This window comes from Phocoena sinus, chromosome 2 (genome assembly GCF_008692025.1).
Source record: "Phocoena sinus isolate mPhoSin1 chromosome 2, mPhoSin1.pri, whole genome shotgun sequence".
Lineage (NCBI taxonomy): Eukaryota > Metazoa > Chordata > Mammalia > Artiodactyla > Phocoenidae > Phocoena > Phocoena sinus.
This window is the reverse complement of record NC_045764.1, coordinates 150,653,592-150,676,809: the sequence shown is the minus strand read 5'-3', so window position 1 is coordinate 150,676,809 and position 23,218 is coordinate 150,653,592. Positions and strand designations below refer to the sequence as shown.

General features: G+C 40.8%; 1 protein-coding gene across 4 annotated transcripts in view; it reads left to right on the top strand.

Moving 5' to 3' along the window:
* Positions 1-23,218, top strand: part of TMED10 (transmembrane p24 trafficking protein 10) — a 44,466-nt gene that overhangs the window by 16,769 nt on the left and 4,479 nt on the right. For all 4 annotated transcript variants that reach the window (XR_004348464.1, XR_004348465.1, XM_032622840.1 and 1 more), the window contains exons 2-3: positions 2,669-2,780; positions 8,044-8,117. Coding sequence is in view for 2 of the 4 variants with exons in the window: in XM_032622840.1 (XP_032478731.1) it covers positions 2,669-2,780; positions 8,044-8,117 (186 nt within the window). In the remaining 2 variants the exon portion in view is untranslated. The remainder of the gene's footprint in view (positions 1-2,668; positions 2,781-8,043; positions 8,118-23,218) is intronic.

Below are 23,218 nucleotides of genomic sequence, written 5' to 3'. Positions count from 1 at the left end.
GGACTTGTGCTGGCCCGTTAGACTCAGTGTATGCTGCTTGCTTGGTCTTTGTGGGCGTTCACTTTTTGGTCTTGTCCTGTGGGCTCTCCGGTTTTTTTGTTTGTTTGTTTTTAAGTATTTATTTAGCTTGCGCCGGGTCTTAGTTGAGGCATGCGGGATCTTCGTTGCAGTATGCATGCGGGATCTAGTTCCCCGACCAGGGATCAAACCCGGGCCCCCTGCATTAGGGGCGCAGAGTCTTACCCACTGGACCACCAGGGAAGTCCTTGGGCTCTCCGTTTTTATTTTATTTATTTATTTATTTTAATTTATTTTTTTTCTCCATTTTTAAAATTCCTCAGATGTGGCCCCTTCTCTCCATACACAAAGCCTTCATCATCTCTAACCTGGAGTACTGAGTTAGTGTCCTAACACATCTTCTTGTCTCTAGTATTGTCCCTCTTGAGTCTGTCTTCACAGTGTTATCAGATTTATCTTTGTAAACTTCAAGTTGAATCGCATCACTCTGGTTTCAAATTCTTCATTGCCTTTTCCACTTGGTGCGCAGTAAACTCCTTAGCGTGATGTTGTAGTTCTACATGATCTGGCTAGTATCTCTCCAGCCACTGAACTTCTCTGTGCCTCAGTTTCCTCCTGTGGAACATGGGAGAAAAAATACTTCTTACCTGTAGGGTTATAGTGAAGATCAAGTAAAAAGTGCATATAAAGGCCTTGGCACAATACTCAGCATTTAGTAAGTGCTTAATAAATATTAGCTATTAGTGTTACGATGATATCATGTTTTTGTTCTGTTTTGTTTTTCTGGACCTAAGCCTTCGTATTTGCTGTCTCTTCTACCCTGAATGTCTTTACTCCTATTCTTCCCTTGATTGCAACTCATCCTTCATGACTCAGCTCCCGTGTCACCTCCTCCATGATACACTCTGTGACCCTCCATAATCCCATGGCACAGACGCACTCTCCACACTGCAGCGAAGTTGTCTCATTTCTTATTCTTCTCCTATTTATACTCTTAAGCCCTTCGAAGATGGGAACCATCTTCCACATCCTATTTCTCCAGTGACCAGTGCAGATCCAGGTATCTTAAATGTTTGACAAATTAATGAATGATCAACATCATTCATGGCAGAAGATACTTGGTTAGTATTACTGCTGTTACTCTTAGGGAATTTAGATGTGCCATAAAACCTTTTTTATTAACCCATCATTTCAAATTTGTCTATCAGTGGTAACTATTCTTTCGTTATGTTTTTCTTCACAAAACTGAAATAACTTTATTTCTGACCATAAGTGATACATGCCTTTGTAGAAAAAAAAATTATAAAGAAATCTCACTACTCAGAAATAACTAGTGTTATTAAAGTGCTTTAAATATATAGGTTTATATGTATACTATTCAATTTTCATATTTAAAATCTCATCTATAATTGAATCTTGTTTTACAAACAGCATTAGAACGTCCAGTTTAATATAATGAATCCACTATTTTTGTGTTCTACATTTCAAGTAGCTTCCTGTCTTAGGTCATGAAGTGTGCCTTCTGCCAAGACAACCATGTACTCTAGAAAAGAAGCCTGAGACCCGGTCTGTCATATTACTGTGTCAAGCCCTTGCTTTATATGCGACCGTTCACTTACCAATGTATGCCGCTTCGTCTGTGCTTACAGGCCATTCTGTAGGAATGGAGCGGTTTAAATTTGGAAAACCAGAGGCAACAACCTGGAAGACAGGAATTATCATTTGTGGAAGCCAAAGATGTCTTTTTTAGGAGTAATTTCTTGTTTATCCCCCTGCCTTCCCCCACCCCTTGTAGCCATTGACATAATCCACATAAAATCTGCAGGAATAGCTCTGCCAGATTTTTCCTCCAAGCACGCCTTCTTTTCCTTCACTCCTTGTGTCAGGTGCTCCATTTCCACTCTCCACCCCTCCCCCCAACCATGTGTCAAGATTTGTTTTAAACAGGAAATGTGTTCTTATATATCTTTCTCCTTTTTGTATATTCTTTCAGTAATTATCCACTTCCATTTTCCCTTTCTAGGAAATGATACTGATCTACATTCTATAAAGTGAACTTTTGCTAATAAACCCACTTTATATCAACTATATCAACTGTGTGAAATTTGCTGTATTTGGGTTTCACCTTCTAATCCAATTCCTGTCTTTGGGAATGGTTGGACCATAGTGATCATAACACACTGTCTTTTTTTTTTTTTGATAAATTTATTTATGTTATTTATTTGGCTGTGTTGGGTCTTCTTTGCTGTGCACGGGCTTTCTCTAGTTGCGGCGAGCGGGGGCTACTCTTCTTTGCCATGCATGGGCTTCTCATTGTCGTGGTTTCTCTTGCTGCAGAGCACAAGCTCTAGGCGCACGGACTTCAGTAGTTGTGGCACATGGGCTTCAGTAGTGTGGCTCGCAGGCTCTAGAGCACAGGCTCAGTAGTTGTGGCGCACGAGCTTAGTTGCTCCGCGGCATGTGGGATCTTCCCGGACCAGGGCTCGAACCCATGTCCCCTGCATTGGCAGGCGGATTCTTAACCACTGCGCCACCAGGGAAGCCCTAGACTGTCTTTTACAGACAGTGTTTCTTTCCATTTCTCCAATTTCTATAAGTTCTCTTCCCGAGTATTATTTGCTGCCTGTTCTTACTTACTTTTTACTTTTAGATTACAGATTCTGCTGGCCATATTCTGTACTCCAAGGAGGATGCAACCAAGGGGAAATTTGCCTTTACCACTGAAGATTATGACATGTTCGAAGTGTGTTTTGAGAGCAAGGGTAAGTAAATCAGAGTATTTTCCCTGAATTAAGCATCGTCTTCTAAGCAAGTTAGAGCATGAACTTTCTCTCTTGGTCTGGGCAAGAAGAGGAAATGAAAACTACATTTGCTGGAGTGCACACACGTATAAGTGAAAGTTGGCGAATTGGTAGGGTTCTTCACGTGCAGGAGTAGGCATTTCTTGAATCCTGTGATATACTTGGCTTGAATGATAGAGTTGAATTTGGTATAGATGCTAGAAAATAGTGCATTTATATGCTAGTGATATGTTTTCTTTGGGATTAGAAGTAGGGTCTGTCTGACAAATAATGTATCATCAGAAGCAGTTTCGATCTCCAGGGCACTTGCTATTTCCTAGTCCTGATAACTTGCTGTGGCTTCTTCTGTGCATCTCAAGGCCAAGAGTCCTTAGTAACTTTTAGGCTGATTGATTACCTGATGGCTTCTGTGCTCAGTGGTTGGGGACTTTTTCACTCCCTATTCTTCAGCTTCAAGGACACCAGACTCTAAAAGCTGTATGCATTTATACCTATTATATTACTTGGGACCCTTTGGGGCTGCAGGACACAAAAACGTAACTCAAACTGGCTTAAAGAGGAAGAAGAGAAAGACCATGTGACTCTCTCAACAGGGAAGTCTACATTGTGGTACTGACTTCAGGTAGGGCTGTATCTTGGGGTTTTAACGGTATCATTGGAACCGTACATTGTTTTTAGTGCTTCCTCTTTTTGCCTCCATTTGACTTTATTCTCAGGCTTTCTCCGTATGGTAGCAAAAGGACTCCTGGCAATTTTACATTTATAGAATGTTCAGAACATACGATCCTAGAAGAAAAGCAGGCACCTTTGCCAACACCTCTAACATATTCCCAGGAATAGCAAAAGAACCAGCTGCTTTTAACAGTTAATCAGAAATTGACCCCTGATCTAAAGTGGGTCAGTTTAGCCTAAAAGCTAAGGGAGTTTGCCTGAAGTAAATGGAATAATAGATTAAGAATAGAAAATTAAAAGACTGTAATAGTGATTTCATGACTGATACCCTTCTCCCTGCCCCCACCCCTGCCAGTTCCAGGATGTCTCAACAGTATTCCAGACATTTCCACATGGTGTGCTATTCTTACCTCAAAACTCAGACATCTAAGACTGTATTCATGACCTACTCTTTCAAATTAGTTCTCCTCACTCATCAGTATTAACACCATCCTTCCAGTTACTTGGGCTCACATATTTTAAATTACATACTTTTGTCTTTTCCAGTGTGTCATCAAGTTATGCTGATACTTCTTTCAAAATACCTCCTGTATCAGCCACCACACAGATCTGAATTCTAATCTTTCAAATCATGGATCATGTCATTAGCCTTCTAACTGATATCCCTGCTTTTAATATATCCAAATACTGCCACCAGATTTATCTCCTAAAACACATCTTTCATTATGTCAGTCCTTTTTCAAAAGCTTTCCCTTCTTTGTAGTGGCAGTAATATTCCTGTTCTATAGAATGAAACACAGAATCATGAAATTTTCAAGCTAGAAGGGATTTTAGGCATCATGGCTTTTAATAGTCTTTATACTCTTGCTCCATCCAACCTTATCTTCCTCTGCCCATCAGGCCCCAGTCATTCTGGTTTGCTCTGCCTTCTAAACATGTCACATTTATTCATTTGTTGGAATGCTCTCTTCCCATATGAACATAGGTTTACCTTTAGTTTTGGGATTTTTTTGTTTTTGTTTTTTAATATTTATTTATTTGTTTGTTTCAGCTGTGCCAAGTCTTAGTTACCCCACGTGGGATCTTTGTTGCGGCGTGTTTAGTTGTGGCATGCAGGCTTCTTAGTTGCAGCATGTGGACTCTTAGGTGCAGCATGCATGTGGGACCTAGTTCCCCTACCAGGGATCGAACCCAGGCCCCCTGCATTGGGAGTGTGGAGTCTTACCCACTGGACCAAAGGGAAGTCCCTACTTTTAGTTCTTTTAGAATGCATCCCTCAGCCGTTCTAGTCTGCTTGATATCTCAATCGATTGATTGATTCATCCATCACTGTTCTAGGTGTTGGGGATATAGCAGTGAATAAAACAGAAGTCTCTGTTCTCAGTGGAGCTTACATTTTCATTGGAGCAAGCAGACAATAGACAAATATAAGTCAAACGGGGGCTTCTCTGGTGGTGCAGTGGTTAAGAATCCATCTGCCAATGTGGGAGACACAGGTTTGATCCCTGGTCCAGGAAGCTCCCACATGCCGCGGAGCAACTAAGCCTGTGCGCCACAACTACTGAGCCTGTGCTCTAGAGCCCGCGAGCCACAACTGCTGAAGCCTGTGCGCCTAGAGCCCATGTTCCGCAATAAGAGAAGCCTTGCACACCACAACAAAGAGTAGCCCCCGCTTGCCGCAACTAGGGAAAAGCCCGCGTGCAGCAACAAAGACCCAGTGCAGCCATAAATTTATTTATTTATTAAAAAAAAATAAGTCAGATGGTAATGAGGGCTTTGGAGAGAAAGCAAACACCTTAAGATGCTGAGCATGTCTCAGAAACAGCAAGGAGGTCAGTGTGGCTTCCTCTGAATAGTGCATCACTTACTGATTGGATTGTTTATTTAAATATTTGAATATATATATATCTCACACACACAGCCTTGTGTTGTTAAGTGTCTCGTGTATATATCTTACATTCCCAATTTTGTACTCTTTGAAGGCAGAGATTATCTTTTGTTCTGAATTTCTTATATGCTGATGCTGTGCATGTAAATGCCTAGGAACTAGTTCAAAAATGTGTGTGTATGTATGTATAAATGTATGTGTATACACACATGTTATAGCCAGCATTCAATTTCTAGTTTCATTTGTGTTTATTCAGCTGTTTATTCTGATGTGAAGACCTGATACCTTGTAGTCTTCGGAGCACCTTTAAAAGACTGTCTATTTGTCAGGCAGAGAGAAATTTCAAAAGGTGTTTTTACAAAGGAGACCCTTTATGGCCATGATGTCAATTAAGGGGCTGGGCTGGCTGTTCTGTGCAAGAAATTGTATGGTCTGGACTCAGATGGTCTGTGGTTTTGTGGTTTCATTCGTGTTTGAATAATGCTAAAGCTGTGCTGTGGCAAACAGAGATAGCGAGAAGAGTCTGTTAGGAAGAGAATATCTTGATCATTCCGACCAGGCGGAGCTGTGAGCTGCTTGGATTTCACAACTTTTTAAGTGAGGAAGGAGAAGCAAATATTTGCATTGAATCTCTTACAGGCAGTGCTGTGATCAGGATTGCACATTAGATTTGGGAGAAGATACCTCTCTGGGTGTCACTTTTTGTTTTGCTTTCTTTTGTTTTGGAAACCTAATTGGTTTAATGCTCAGAAGGTATCTGTGACTTGGCTTAGTTTCTTTCTTTTTCTTTTTTTTTTAAATAAATGTATTTATTTATTTTTGGCTGCGTTGGGTTTCCATTGCTGCATGCGGGCTTTCTCTAGTTGCAGCAGGCGGGAGCTACCCTTTATTGCATGTGCAGACTTCTCATTGCAGTGGCTTCTCTTTGTTGCGGAGCATGGGCTCTAGGCACGCGGGCTTCAGTAGTCGGGGCGCACGGGCTTAGTTGCTCTGCGGCATATGGGATCTTCCCGGACCAGGGCTCGAACCGGTGTCCCCTGCATTGGCAGGTGGATTCTTAACCACTGCGCCACCAGGGAAGTCCTTGGCTTAGTTTCTTGATCCTACCTATTCAGTCTTATAAGCTTTCAAATTGATCTTTCTAGTCTATCCAAAAGAACTTCTTTACTGTCTTTTAAACATGCCACAATCCTTTCAATAGCTGTCTTTGTTCATGTGTTCCCTTCTGTCCAGATACTTTGTCTGCTGTCAGGTGCTACCTCTCAAGTGAAGTCTGTCCACAACTAATCTCTTCCCTCTTCTAACCTTTGCTCCATAGCTGGGATTGTCTGAACCGTTTTTGTTTTTTCCTTAAAGTTTTATATGCCTTGCATTTTTACTGTAGCTGGTATGCATATTTATGTCTTAGATGCCCATAGAATTATTTGAAGGCAGAGATTGCAATCTCTGTTCTAGCGCCTTGTGAGTTCTTAATGAGTAGTTTTTGAATTGACATTTCAGAAAATCTCCAGTGTTTCTCAGGGTACAGTACCACTCTCTATGGCTTATGGTCTCAGGAACCATGATGATTAACTGGCAATATTTCCCAAAACTCCTAATTTCATGCAGGCAGTTTTTAATTATACAAGTAATCAGGTGAATTCCAGGAGATTGAGACTGAGCAGTTTTCTGGGGCTCTTTTGAATCTTTCACTTTCTCCTATTTGATGATGTAAGAATAGAATTCCTTTTTTTTTTTTTTTTTTGCGGTACTGTTGTGGCCTCTCCCATTGCAGAGCACAGGCCCCGGACGCGCAGGCTCAGCGGCCATGCCTCACAGGCCCAGCCGCTCCGCGGCATGTGGGATCTTCCCGGACCGGCGCAGTGGACTCTCAACCACTGCGCCACCAGGGAAGCCTGAGTAGAATTCCTTTTGATCAAGCTGAATCAGATTATCTTTTCTAATATGAACATTGCTCTGTTGGTCCTACTATCCCCAATAGACTTTTCTGTTTGTAAGAAGTATCCCTGAGAATTTTACTCTTATTGTTAAGTTTCTTCTTGGGCTCTTCTAAAGGCTTTGTGGGAATAGTCCCATAACACTTTGTTTACCTATTGAAATGGCCTTACATCGACCAAAATGTTTGAAATAAGTGGAATAGTAGACAAATCCTGTGTACTTTTCAGTACTCATATTTGTATTAAGTAAATTCAAGCTTAGTGTATACCGAGTAATCCTTCTCTCAGAATTTCACAGGTCAGCCTTTTCAGATGTGGAATGTGCCTTTTCAGCCTAAGTTGGTGCCCTCTACCTATTGGTCTATATGCCACTCAAGTGTATGCTGTTGTGACTTTCGTTTCCTAATCCAGTGAGCCTGTGTGTTTTCTCTTCCCCTGTTCTGTTCCTGTGTAGTACCAGCTGCAGTATCTTGTGTCCTGCTCCCTCAGAGATGTTTGCCAGCAGCATGTTCTTGTCACTTTCTGGCACCCCACACAGATAGAGGCTTTGTCTGGAATGCTTGTGATTTTTAGCCAGAGCCAGGAATTTTCTGCAGCTGAGTAGGGGGAGGAGTTGCTGCTGTTTCCCTCTATTGAGAGGGTAGGGCTTAGGGAGAGGGAGGGTGGGTGGGTGATTTCCCGGAATTTTAAACATTCCGCACAATGAATCCTTTGATTTCTTTCTCAGGAACAGGGCGGATACCTGACCAACTCGTGATCCTAGACATGAAGCATGGAGTGGAGGCGAAAAATTACGAAGAGGTATGTCCTGCTGTAACAGCCAGTAGAGGCAGTAGCTTGCTGTTCTGTGAGGTTTCTGTGACCTAGTCAGGCCAACAGGCTGTGCTTTGCCCAGGAGGCTGTGGTTTTCTCAGCAGTCATGTGATAACCAGCTTGGTATAAAAAGTTATGTTAACAGCCTTGAACAATAATTCTGGCTGTGCTGTCAGCCAAATGACTGGACCAACTGTCCCATAGAAATGTTGGTGTGATAAAACCCAAGCATATGCCATTAGTGCTCTTGAGACGTCTGAAACCAAATATATATTTATAATTTTTAAAAGCTGGAATTCATTTATGTTAATGTTCAAGGTTAAGAAAAGTGATTTTTAAAAAAATTCCTATGGCTTTTATTCCCCGACTGACAGCTATGTATATAGCTAGGGCATAGATTCAGTGCCGTTTTAGACTTGAACAGTTGTGCTGTCTTTGAGAAACACAATAATCAAAAGTAGCTTTTAGTTAAAATAATTTCAAAGAGAGAGCAAGATGGAAGAAAAAACTGCAAGAGACTAACAGTTTTGCTGACAGGAAGTATTGTAGAGAACAAAAATAGGCATTTATTTGGGTGGTAGGGAGGCGGAAGTGTGCATAGAATTAGGGGAAGGGAGACCAAGCCCTTTTAATCTCAATTATTGTGAGAGACTCTGGGGGCAGCACAAAATGGTTCTTCAAATGAAGAGCACCTTTGAAAAGCCACAAGAACTATTTAAGACTGGAGGATTGATCTTTACAGAAAGATAAGAGTGTTTGTACCGAGATGAGTCTTTTTACAGCAGTACCTGAAGGCATGAAGAAGAGGTGGGGTACAGGAAATGTAAATGGCTTTTGAAGAATGTAAACTGAATAAACAAAGGAAAGTTGTTTTAAGTGATTTAAGAGAATTTTCTAGGAATGTTGGAACAGGAGAAGTTATTCTATCTTTGGTCAGAACTTGGAAGGGAAATATCCTAAAATGGAAGATTGGAAACGACTGGCTGGTTCTACGACAGGAAGTAGTACTACAATGATTGCAGCTCTCCAGGTCTTTCCTCTTTTTTCCTAGTTCATGTGTGTGTTCAACTGAACAAAACTAGACTGAGTTATTTGTAGGGAATAAACAGGAGCAAGTGATGCAGTTGTGAATGGAAGACAATTCCTAGTGGAGACTTTGATTTGCTTGTTTCTGTCTCCAGGCTAGTTTAAGTAAAAGAAATAAAGCAAGAGCTTCTTTGTTTGATGAACTTAAGAGTAAACTGAAAAATCCAAGAATCCTAATTATATCTAAATAAGATCATGTAAGTTAAAGCACTGTTGTACGGTATAAAACACTAAGAAAAATGTTGTATTATCATGAGGTAGAAGAATAGGTAAAATGATTTTCAGTTTTTGAGTACTGCTGCTATATTCTCAACCTCAGACTGCATATTAGACATAGCTTGTTTTTCTCCAAAACAGATGGTATCATTGTGAGTTTACATATAGAATGATGTGGACGTCACTAGCGTATGGCATTTTACTTTTTAATTATTTTTTTAATATATCTTTATTGGAGTATAGCTGCTCCACAATACTGCGCTAGCCTCTGTCACACAACAAATTGAATCAGCCACGTGCATGCATGCATCCCCACGTCCCCACCCTCTTGAGCCTCCCTCCCACCCTCCCTATTCCACCCCTCTAGGTCATCACAAAGCACCGAGCTGATCTCCTGTGCTATGCAACTGCTTCCCACTAGCTGTTTTGCATTCGGTAGTGTATATATGTTGATGCTACTCTCACTTCGCCCCAGCTTCCACCTCCACCCGGTGTCCTCAAGTCCATTCTCTATGTCTACGTCTTTATTCCTGCCCTGCCACTAGGTTCAGTAGTACCATTTTTTCTTAGATTCCCTATACATGCGTTAGCATACGGTATTTGTTTTTCTCTTTCTGATTTACTTCACTCTGTATGACAGACTCTAGGTCCATCCACCTCACTACAAATAACTCAATTTCGTTTCTTTTTATGGCTGAGTAATATTCCATTGTATATGTGTGCCACATCTTCTTTATCCATTCATCTGTCGATGCACATTTAGATTGCTTCCATGTCCTGGCTATTGTAAATAGTGCTGCAACGAACATTGTGGTACATGTCTCTTTTTGAATTATGTTTTTCTTAGTATATGCCCAGTAGTGGGATTGCTGGGTCATATGGTAGTTCTATTTTTAGTTTTTTAAAAAACCTCCATACTGTTCGCCATAGTGGTTGTATCAATTTACATTCCCACCAAGAGTGCAGGAGGGTTCCCTTTTTACCACACCCTTTCCAGCGTTTATTGTTTGTAGATTTTTTGATGCTGGCCATTCTGACTGTTATGAGGTGATACCTCATTGCAGTTTTGATTTGCATTTCTCTAATAGTGATGTTGAGCATCTTTTCATGTACCTCTTGGCCATCTGTATGTCTTCTTTGGTGAAATGTCTATTTAGGTCTTCCACCCATTTATTTTTCTTTTTTTTTTTTTTTAAGCAGAGGTCTTCTTAGAAGCCCATATGATTTAAATTTATTTATTTATTTATTTATGGCTGTGTTGGGTCTTCGTTTCTGTGTGAGGGCTTTCTATAGTTGTGGCAAGCGGGGGCCACTCTTCATCGCGGTGTGCGGGCCTCTCACTATCGCGGCCTTTCTTGTTGCGGAGCACAGGCTCAGTAATTGTGGCTCATGGGCCCAGTTGCTCTGTGGCATGCGGAATCTTCCCAGACCAGGGCTTGAACCCGTGTCCCCTGCATTGGCAGGCAGATTCTCAACCACTGCGCCACCAGGGAAGCCCCTTCCACCCATTTTTTAATTTGATTGTTTGTTTTTTTGATATTGAGCTCCATGAGCTGTTTGTATATTTTGGAGATTAATCCTTTGTCCCTTGTTTCATTTGCACATATTTTCTGCCATTCTGAGGGTTGTCTTTTCGTCTTATTTATGGTTTCCTTTGCTGTGCAAACGCTTTTATGTTTCATTAGGTCCCATTTGTTTATTTTTGTTTTTATTTGCATTACTCTAGGAGGTGGGTCAAAAAAAGACCTTGCTGTGGTTTATGTCAAAGAGTGTTCTTCCTATGTTTTCCTCTAAGAGTTTTATAGTGTCTGGTCTTACTTTTAGGTCTTTAATCCATTTTGAGATTATTTTTGTGTATGGTGTTAGGTAATGTTCTAAATTCATTCTTTCACATGTAGCTGTCCAGTTTTCCCAGCACCAGTTATCGAAGAGGCTGTCTTTTCTCTATTGTATGTTCTTGCCTCCTTTGTTGTAAATTAGGTGGCCATATGTGCGTGGGTTTATCTCTGGGCTTTCTATCTTGTACCATTGATCTATATTTCTGTTTTCATGCCAGTACCATACTGTCTTTCTTTTTTTAATTTATTTTTTTATACAGCAGGTTCTTATTAGTTATCCATTTTATACTTATTAGTGTATATATGTCAGTCCCAATCTCCCAATTCATCACACCACCACCACCACCACCACCCCCGCCACTTTCCCCACTTGGTGTCCATACGTTTGTTCTCTATATCTGTGTCTCTATTTCTGCCCTGAAAACCAGTTCATACTGTCTTGAATACTGTAGCTTTGTAGTATAGTTTGAAGTTGGGGAGCCTGATTCCTCCAGCTCCGTTTTTCTTTCTCAAGATTGCTTTAGCTATTTGGGGTCTTGTGTGTTTCCATATGAATTGTAAAAATTTTTTTCTAATTCTGTGAAGAATGCCATTGGTAATTTGATAGGGATTGTATTGAATCTGTAGGTTGCTTTGAGTAGTATAGTCATTTCCACAATACTGAGTTTTCCAATCCAGGAACATTGTATATCTCTCCATCTGTTTATGTCATCTTTGATTGCTTTCATCAGTGTTTTATAGTTTTCTGAGTACACGTCTTTTACCTCCTTAGATAGGTTTATTGCTAGGTATTTTATTCTTTTTGTTGTGATGGTAAATGGGATTGTTTCCTTAATTTCTCTTTCTGATTTTTTGTTGTTAGTCTATAGGAATGCAAGAGATTTCTGAGCATTAATTTTGTATCCTGCAACCTTACCAAATTCATTGATTAGTTCTAGTAGTTTTCTGGTGGTATCTTTAGGATTTTCTGTGTATAGTATCATGTCATCTGCAAATAGTGACAGTTTTACTTCTTCTTTTCCAATCTGTATTCCTTTTATTTCTTTTTCTTCTGTGATTGCCGTGGCTAGGATTTCCAAAGCTATGTTGAATAAGAGTGGCTACAGTGGACACCCTTGTCTTGTTCCTGATCTTAGTGGAAATGCTTCCAGCTTTTCACCATTGAGTATGATGTTTGCTGTGGGTTTGTCATATAAGGCCTTTATTATGTTGAGGTAGGTTCCCTCTATGCCCATTTTCTGGAGAGTTTTTATCATAAATGGGTGTTGAATTTTGTCAAAAGCTTTTTCTGCATCTATTGAGATGATCATATGGTTTTTATTCCTCAGTTTGTTAATGTGGTGTATCACATTGATTTGTGTATATTGAAGAATCTTTGCATCCCTGGGATAAATCCCACTAAATCATGGTGTATGATCCTTTTGATATGTTGTTGGATTCTGTTTGCTAGTATTTTGTTCAGGAACTTTGCATCTCTGTTCATCAGTGATACTGGTCTCCAATTTTCTTTTTTTGTGGTATCATTTTCTGGTTTTGGTATCAGGGTGATGGTGGCTTCGTAGAATGGATTTGGGAGTGTTCCTCCCTCTGCAATTTTTTGGAAGAGTTTGAGAAGGATCGGTGTTAGCTCTTCTCTAAATGTTTGGTAGGATTTGTCTGTGAAGCCATCTGGTCCTGGACTTTTGTTTGTTGGAAGATTTAAAATTACAGTTTCAATTGGGAGATTGGGATTGACATGTATACACTGATGTGTATAAAATGGATGACTAATAAGAAAAAATAAATAAACAACAACAACAAATTACAGTTTCAATTTCATTGCTTGTGATAGGTCTGTTTATATTTTCTAATTCTTTCTGGTTCAGTCTTGGAAAATTGCACCTTTCCAAGAATTTGTCCATTTCTTCGTGGTTGTCCGTTTTATTGGCATATTGTTGTTTATAGTAGTCTCTTATAATCCTTTGTATTTCTGCGGTGTTGGTTGTGATTTCTCCTTTTTCATTTCTAATTTTATTGATTTGCATCCTCTCCCTTTTTTTCTTGATGAGTCTGGCTAACGGTTTATCAATTTTGCTTATCTTCTCAAAGAACCAGCTTTTAGTTTTATTGATCTTTGTTATTGTTTTCTTCGTTTCTATTTCATTTATTTCTGCTCTGATCTTTATGATTTCTTTCCTTCTACTGACTTCAGGTTTTCTTTGTTCTTTCTCTAGTTGCTTTAGGTGTAGGGTTAGATTGTTTATTTGCAATTTCTCTTGTTTCTTGATGTGAGATTGAATTGCTATAAACTTCCCTCTTAGAACTGCTTTTGCTGCATCCCATAGGTTTTGGGTTGTCGTGTTTGCATTGTCATTTGTTTCTATGTATTTTTTGATCTCTTCTGTGATCTCTTGGTTATTTAGTAGTGCACTGTTTAGCCTCCATGTATTTGTGAGGTTTTTTTTTTTTTTTTGGCTGCATTGGGTCTTTGTTGCTGTGTGCAGGCTTTCTCTAGTTGCAGCAAGCAGGGGCTACTCTTCGTTGCGGTGTGCGGGCTTCTCATTGTGGTGGCTTCTCTTGTTGCAGAGCACGGGCAGGCTTCAGTAGTTGTGGCATGAGGGCTCAGTAGTTGTGGTTCGCAGACTCTAGAGCACAGGCTCAGTAGTTGTGGCACACAGGCTTAATTGCTCCATGGCATGTGGGATCTTCCTGGACCAGGGCTTGAACCCATGTCCCCTGCATTGGCAGGTGGATTCTTAAACTGTGCTACCAGGAAGTCCCTGTATTTGTGTTTTTTACAGTTTTTTTCCTGTAATTGATTTCCAGTCTCATGGCATTGTGGTCAGAAAAGATGCTTGATACGATTTCAGTTTTCTTAAATTTTCCGAGGCTTGATTTGTGACCCAAGATGTGATCTATCCTGGAGAATATTCTGTGTGCACTTGAGAAGAAAGTGTATTCTGCCACTTTTGGGTGGAATGTTCTGTGAATATCAATTAAATCTATCTGGTCTGTTGTGTCATTTAAAGCTTGTGTTTCCTTATTTATTTTCTGCTTGGATGATCTGTCCATTGGTATAAGTGGGGTGTTAAAGTCCCCTGCTATCATTGTGTTACTGTCAGTTTCCCCTTTCATGGTTGTTAGCATTTGCCTTATATATTGAGGTGCTCCTATGTTGGGTGCATAAACATTTATAATTGTTATATCTTCTTCTTGGATTGATCCCTTGATCATTATGTAGTGTCCTTCCTTATCTCTTGTAACAGTCTTTATTTTAAAGTCTATTTTATCTGATACGAGTATTGCTACTCCAGCTTTCTTTTGATTTCCATGGAATATCTTTTTCCACCCCTTCATTTTCAGTCTGTATGTGTGCCTAGGTCTGAAGTGAGTCTCTTGTAGACAGCATATATATGGGTCTTGTGTTTGTATCCATTTGGCCAGTCTGTGTCTTTTGGTTGAGGCATTTAATGCATTTATATTCAAGGTTATTATTGATATGTATATTTCTATTACCATTTTCCTAATTGTTTTGGGTTTGTTTGGTTTGTTTTTGTGGGTATTTTTCTTCTCTGTGTTTCCCACCTAGAGAAGTTTCTTTAGCATTTGTTGTAAAGCTGGTTTGGTGATGCTGAATTCTCTTAGCTTTTGCTTGTCTGAAAAGCTTTTGATTTCTCTGTAGAATCTGAATGAGATCCTTGCTGGATAGAGTAATCTTGGTTGTAGGTTTTTCTCTTTCATCACTTTAAGTATATCCTGCCACTCCCTTCTGGCCTGCAGAGTTTCTGCTGAAAAGTCAGCTGATAACCTTATGGAGTGTCCTTTGTATGTTATTTTTTGCTTTTCCCTCGCTGCTTTTAATATTTTTTCTTTGAATTTAATTTTTGTTAGCTTGATTAATATGTGTCTTTGTCTCTTTCTCCTGGGGTTTATCCTGGATGGGACTCTCTGTGCTTCCTGGACTTGGTGACTAGTTCCTTTCCCATTTTAGGGAAGTTTTCCACTATAATCTCTTCAGATATTTTCTCAGACCCTTTCTTTTTCTCTTCTTCTGGGACCCCTATAATTCAAATGTTGGTGCGTTTAGTGTTGTCCCAGAGGTCTGTGAGATTGTCTTCAGTTCTTTTCATTCTTTTTTCTTTATTCTGCCCCTCGGCAGTTATTTCCATGATTATGTCTTCCAGCTCGCTTATTCGTTCTTCTGCCTCAGTTATTGATTCCTTCTACTGTATTTTTCATTTCAGTTATTGTGTTGTTCTTCTCTGTTTGTTCTTTAGTTCTTCTAGGTCTTTGTTAAACATTTCTTGTATTTTCTCAATCCGTGTTTCCATCCTATTTCCAAGACTCTGGATCATCTTTACTATAATTACTCTGAATTCTTTTTCAGGCAGATTGCCTGTTTCCTCTTCATTTATTTGATCTTTTAGGCTTCTACCTTGATCATTCATCTGTGACATATTTTTTTGCTGTTTCCTTCTTTTTTTTTTTTTTTTTGGATGAGTGGGATTGTGTTCCTGTCTTACTGGTTGTTTGGCTTGAGGCTTTCAGCACTGGACTTTGTACGCTGTTGGGTAGAGTTGGGTCTTGGTGCTGAGATGAGGACCTCTGGGAGACCTCACTCCTATGAATATTCCCTGGGGTCTGAGGTTCTCTGTTAGTCTGGTGGTTTGGACCTCGGAGTTCCCACCACAGGAGCTTTGGCCTGACCCCTGGCTCGTGAACCAAGATCCTGCAAGCCACACGGAGTGGCAAAAAAAAAGGGGGGGGGGGTAGAATGATGACAAAGAAAAAAAATAAAATTAGACTAGGAAACTAGCAGATATGTGGGGCGCTTAGGCTCAAGGAACAGAAGGGGCTCAGAGGGTGGGGGACCCCACCTGGGAGCTCACCAGGTCTCCGAGCTCAAGTGGGCAGGGCCATCCCAGAGGGCCCCCTCCCACCTGCCTCTCCTGATCTCCCTGGCCTCCCTCCTATGCCCCCAGGACCCACGCAGCCCCAAGGGGGCCTCTGAGGGGATAGGACCCAGCCCGAGAGCCAGGCAGACTTCTGCCAATTGGGCAGGGGATAGCATGCTCCCCCCTGATCCGAGCCCCCAAGGGTCCTTCCAGGCGTGGGGAACCCTCCCCCCCGCCAGCCACCCTTCAGGAGCGCTGGTCCTATCTGGCCTCCACTTCTCCTCCCCTCTCAGTCCCCCCACATCCTACCAGTTCGCTTGGGGTTTCCTCCCGTCACCTTGGGCGTGGAGGTCCCCCACCAGCATCCTGCAGGCACCCTAGTTTTGAGGAGACGCAGACTCCACGTCTTCCCACACTGCCATCTTGACTCCGCCCCCCCCCCCCCACGTGGCATTTTAGAATCCCCATACCTCCTGGCATTTCCATCATCCTTGGACTCTGTTTACACTGGGAAAGGGCCTTTATCTTTCCTGACCTTTTACTTAACCCAAGAGGGGAATCCCTAGCAGAAAGGAAACCACAGTGCTTCCTTTGCCTGCTTCCTGCTTCGGAAGTCTGGCACGTCCTAAGCCTTTCTTTACGCACATGGTTACAACACAACTCTGAATTCTCTTTCTTAACCAAGAAACTCCTCCCACTGCTTTCTTCGGTGGTCTACCTCCCCACTCCCCCACCCCACAAAAAGCAGATCAGACTGAGACAGAGGAGGACAAGTGGTTATTACACAGGCCAAAGACTAGCCCTTTTCTCAGTCTGTGGCTAGGCTGCCTTAAACCTTGCTCAGAAATAGCTATTAGTTGTCTCTGGGCTAATGCCTGTGACAAGAACATGGATAATAGAAGCACTTGTTGAGTGGTTAATTACCAGAGAGCACTGAGCGTATGTAGAGGTTTTGAGGCATTTAATTTCAGGTCCTTGAGGCAAGGGAGAGACTTTATCTCCGGAGGATTGTGGCCCTTCAGCATCAGTATTTAGATTCAGGAAGGTGGCACATTTCTTTTAATGTTTTTTTCACATCACAGCTCTCCCTCACATTTGCAGACTTCATAATTCTGAAATCCCATGTGGTCCTGTAAGATTCAGTAGTAATCGCTGTCTAAATAGCTGGACAGAGTACCACACTACCTACTAAATTGTTATGGAGGATTAGTTAATGCATGTGAATTGCTATGTAAACACGATACAAATGTAAGGTGACATTATTTGAAGGCAGATCGGTTGCCATTTTGTAAAGAAGCATAGTCTTGTAGTTTGAATTCTTTAAAGAGAAAGAATGTGTATTTCCTCAGAAATAAAGCACTTTTGATTCCCTCCATTGTATTTTAAGGACCTCTCACCCCTATCAGAGGGTGGCATTTGCCCCTCAGAGGGTGGCATTTTTGTAGAATCAGTATGTGAATTGAGCCATTTCTTTTTAGTTTGTGGTCTGTGAACTAGATCAGCGGTTTGGAGGGACTTACTGTCTAATCTTACAGTTGTGGGAATGAAGGCAATTATCCCACCAAGAACGAGCTGTCTGACATATCCTCTAACTCTTGGGCTGTGTATGTCCCCTCTTGCTTGGATGTCCACATTTTCAACTCAACTAAAGTCATGTTTTGCCTAGGGGTCTATTAGTATGCCATTTGCTACCAACAAATACACCAAAAACACAGTTGCACTTGTTGGAGCAACAGCTGAAGGCTTTCCAAAGGTTCTGTTTCTCTGAATGCCCTCATGAAGGAGGAACTCTGGTTTTATATACTTGATCCAAAATCCCTTTCTTGACATAAGTTAAATGAAATAACATGGGTAAGGCACCTGACACATAGGTAATCAGTTCAGTAGATTTTAGTTCCCTTCTCCTACCCTTTCTAGAAACTGCCAGATGGCTATGACAGAGTAAATAGGATCTTTCTAAATTTCATTCATTTAGCCCTAAGGTTGGCAGTATTAGCTGGACTTATTTTGCACAGCTGACCTTTTGACCTTCGTTGAAGAAGCCTGTGATTCACATGCCCCCATGTATAAGTAGACTTGCCTTTGGGTGTACAACTGTCTTCATTATCTTGATTGTGTTAGACTGGATGGTCTCCACTTTTATTGCTATGCTTCTAAAATTTGCAGGGGCTGTGGAGTGGGGTGTGGAGATAACAGAGTCATTTGTCTGAATCTGGTTCTCCTCAAAAAGCTTCTCTCTTGAGTTTCTCAGTGTTCCACCAAGGGAAAGAATCTAATGATTCTCTAGAGGCTGGTTTCACATGTGTGTTTTAAGAAGCAGTCTTTCAGATTTAATACCTTTCCTTGGTACAATTACATAGAACTCTGAACTCTTTAGATTCAGATCATCATTAGAGGAATGGAAGATTTGGATATGGTTTAAGAAGAGTAATTTTACGGTTATTTTGGAGGTGTCGTAGATACACAGGGAAAGCTTTCCCAAGCAATACCTACCATTACAGATGAAGAGTGATAGATACTGTGGTAGAGAGAACTTTTTCCTAGGCAGTGTGCCTGGTGAAGATGAATGCTGAGTGAAAGTAAATGCAGAGTGCTCTTAACATACAGGGAGTGTGTGCTTCAGGGGACCAGCAGCACATAGCTGCTATGAGAATGTTGGCTCCTTAAAGAAGGCATAGAATGGACCTAATGGGTTAGCTACAAGTGTGTACCATGTATCAGGCATGTGGGACTACACAAAGTATATATCATTCTAATTCTGTTGAGTTCAAGATCCAAACTAGTGTGGGGGGAAAGGATAAAAAGCAAAAACAATGTGAATATGACAGTATATGATTGAGTGTTAATTGTGTGACACAGTCTGAGTGTTGTAGGGCATTAGGGAAGAGGGAATCAGTGTTAACAGTAGTGGTTAAAGGAGGCTTCATGGCTAAGGCTGGAAAGATAGGTACGATTTGGGTACACTGAGTGTGTACGCTTTTGGAAGTCAGGGATTCATTTCTGCTTACATTTTACAGCAGAGCTTTGCAGTTTTGATGCTAAATGCTTTGGTGACCCTGGGTAGGGAGTCAAGAGACCGTGGTACTGCTAGTCTTGGTCTTCCCCTCAAAGGACTGAATAACTTTATGGAATCATGAGTTTCCTCATTTGTAAAATGAAGTCTCTGGTAGCTCTGATATTTTTGATTATTTAATGGTTAAATGCAGCCTACAAGGGGAATGCTACCTCCTAGTGGAGAACCTATGGTACACATTGTCAAATAGGGTTTGCTTTTATCAGACTGTTGGCAAAACACACATCATCCTTCCAACCTTGGAAGAGAAAAGTAGACCAGAATAATGGCCTGCCTTCGTGAGATGTGTAATTTCACATTCTTACAGACACTTTGAACATTGAATCAGATGTTTTGAATAGCAGAACAACAGTCAGTGGGGATATTGATAGAGGTTTTCTTATTAGCTTTTTGATATAAAGTCTTGATGATACTCTTATTATTATTATTTATTTGGCTGCATTGGGTCTTAGTTGCAGCATGTGGGATCTTCGTTGTGACGTTCAGGCTTCTCTCTAGTTGTGTGCAGGCTCCAGAGTGCATGGGCTGGGTAGTTGCAGCGCGTGGGCTCTCTAGTTGTGGCGCACAGGCTCAGTAGTTGTGGTGCACGGGCTTAGTTGCCCCGCAGCGTATGGGATCTTAGCTCCCCGACCAGGGATCGAACCCACGTCCCCTGCATTGGAAGGTGCATTCTTAACCACTGGACCACGAGGGAAGTCCCTTGATGATACTCTTTGAATGCTTAGTCCTGGGCAAGCGAAGAGGGTCTACTTTAAAATACTTAGGATAATTTGTTTTAAAATTTTATTCTATTAGTTATAAAAATTAGAGTAATGCAGTATGAAACTTATGAAGCTTAACTGATAAACTGGACAACTTACCCAGATCCTTGTGGCCTACTATAGCACATTCACTTCACTTTTGATCCAGATAAAACTTAGTCTAGTCATCTGGTTTTCTTCACCAAATTTTTTGTTCCTACAGAATAAAATATAAACTCAGACTTGGATTGCAATTCTAGCTCAACCAAGCTCGGAGACCTTGGGCAAGTTATTTAACACTCTGAGCCTTAATTTCCTCATCTGAGAAATTTAGGAATAATAATGTTCACCATATATAGGATTATGTTATGAGGATTAAGTGAGAGTATAAGGTATAAAATACGGATCACTTTCTGGGTATATAGTAATAGGTCTACTTCATTATATTACCTTCTTCATCCTCATCCTCAATTTAGCTCCAGCCTAACTTTTTTTTTTTGTGGTACGCGGGCCTCTAACTGCTGTGGCCTCTCCCGCTGCGGAGCACAGGCTCTGGACACGCAGGCTCAGCGGCCATGGCTCACGGACCCAGCCGCTCCGCGGCATGTGGGATCCTCCCGGACCGGGGCACGAACCCGCGTCCCCTGCATCGGCAGGCAGAGCCCCCAACCACTGCGCCACCAGGGAAGCCCCAGCCTAACTTTTGAGGCTTATATTTGCTGTTACCCATCACCCACCCACACAAGCTCGCATGCACGCACACACACGCACATCTACCTACTTTATGGCTACTCATGGCCTCCTAAGCAGGGCCTGTACTTTCTTCCCTACATGTTTTGGTTTGCAGGTTCCCCTCAGCCTTAAATATCTGTCTCTCCCATCTCTTAAAATCCTGTACACCTTGTATGACCCAACTCCCCCACTTCCTGTTAAGCTTTCCTTTATTCTTCCAATTGTAATTAAGTTTGTGCTACTTTCTTTGCATTCCACTTTCAATGTGTACCTTTGTTGTAGAAGTTAATACATAGTGCTTTATATTATGGTTGTAGCTTTTTAGGTGAGCCTCTCCACGAGACTGTGAGCTTCTTAGGAGCAGAGATCATAATTTATCTTGGTGCCTTGCACATAATAAGCCCTCAAAAAAACATTGTTAGGGTATTAACATGTTAAAAAACAAAACAGAAAAACCTTTTTACATTTGTTTTGATTTCTAGGTTTAGATTAAATGTAGAAATATATTCATTATTTTTGTTATTTCCACTGAGTATCCATGATATGTTAGATGGTTAAAATAGCAAGTTGGTTTTCAATATTGTTTTAGTCTTTTGGCAATTCTTTACGTTCGCTGGATTTTAAACTAATATCAAGAATAAAGGTAGTTATCAGGCAGAGATGTTTTTTAGGGAAAGAGACCTTCATCCCACTCAGGAAGTCTGCAAATAATTTACTGAATTAAGGGCAGGATTGAGTAGGGATTTCATTGAGAAAATGAAATCGACTTGGATGATATGTTATGAATAGAAGTATAGAGTCTACAGTAGGTCCTATACTAGAAAAGGGGTTAGGAAATTGAATGATTAAGTAAACAGTGGCCCATATGCCATATGGAGTGCTATGTAGCAGTTAAGAAGTAAGTATGAGGTGAATCTACAAGCACTGAAGTTTTTGCGGTAAGAGGGCCTCTCACTGTTGTGGCCTCTCCCGTTGCGGAGCACAGGCTCCGGACGCTCAGGCTCAGCGGCCATGGCTCACAGGCCCAGCCGCTCCGCAGCATGTGGGATCTTCCCAGACAGGGGCACAAACCTGGGTCCCCTGCATTGGCAGGCAGACTCTCAACCACTGTGCCACCAGGGAAGCCCAGCACTGAAGTTTTTGGAAAGATTTTTATTAAATGAAAAGAAGGAAGCCTTAGAACAACATATACATTATGATCGCATTTATAAGTATGTTTTTAATTATATTTTCCTATGTACATTTATATACATACAAAGGCGTAAATAGTGTGTTATCTTCTGACAAGGTCTAGAAAGATATACACCAAGTTCATAACCACCTCTGGGAAGGAATGTGTGAATGTGGGGATCGAGGAGCTGTGAAGATGGGCCTTTTGTTTTTGTTTCCTTTGCTTCTGAATAATTTAAATTCTTTAGTAAGGGGACATATTTATATGTTTCTTGTATAGCTAAAAAATAAATGAAACACCAGAAAGGAAAAGGATTGGGACAGGTTTGGGGGACTATATTCTACAAAGGCTATTCTCAGTACCAAATTTATTTTCATTCCATCCTCCTTTTGGGGGTTTTAGGCCTTTGGGCTATTGTCATTTAACCAAAAAAAGGGTGGGGAGTTAGAAGTAGTCTTCAAAGTAATTTTTAAGAATATTATTTTCAGCTGGCAGAGAGAGGTACAGCCATAGTTTCACTTCCAGTTCCTTTTATAAGTTTCTATTTAAGGAGCCTTAAAGCACTTATCTCTAAAGATGTATCATGCTGTTGCCTTCATACTGTCTCATTCAAGAAGCTTTGGAGGGGAAAGCATATACCAGGAGGGAAAATGTTAAACAGCCTAAGGTTCAGCTTATTATATATGTCTTGTATCTTTTTCCTGGGGGGATTTCTTTGCTCTGCACCTCTATATGAAATCAATTAACAGATATATATTGTAGGTTAATGGCAAAACCTGGTGTTTGGGTATTCAGCTAAGAGTGTTAGCTCAGTGTATTAACTAACCATTGTAAATCTTATACCCAGTTAGCTTTATTCTGTTCTGTAGCTAGCTGTCAGTCAAGCTATTAACTGTATCCAACATTTTACAATTGTAAGAAATGTACATCCAGTGAAAGAAAACTTAGGTGGATCATTACAAATCCATCACTATAGTTTAGGTACCTTAGGACTTCCTTGGTGGCGCAGTGATTAAGAAAAAGTGGGGAGTTGTATAGAGAATGTATAGGGAGTAAAGAAGCAGATGTAGAAATATCTTTTGAAGAATTCTCTGTGGAAAACATGTAAGAGCAACTGGTATATGAATTTTAAGATCTGAAATGCTCTGGTGTTATATCCCCATTTTAATACAAATCATAATCTAAGATTGATAAAGAAAAAACAAATAGAATAATGAAATCCTCTCTCTGATCATATATGCCTTTAGTTACTAGATACTCTTGGAGGTTTCACAGTGGTCTGGGGTGAAAAAGGAAGACAGTTTATTTCTCATACCCTTCATTCCTTAGCACACAGTGATGTCCTTGGAGATTTATTTT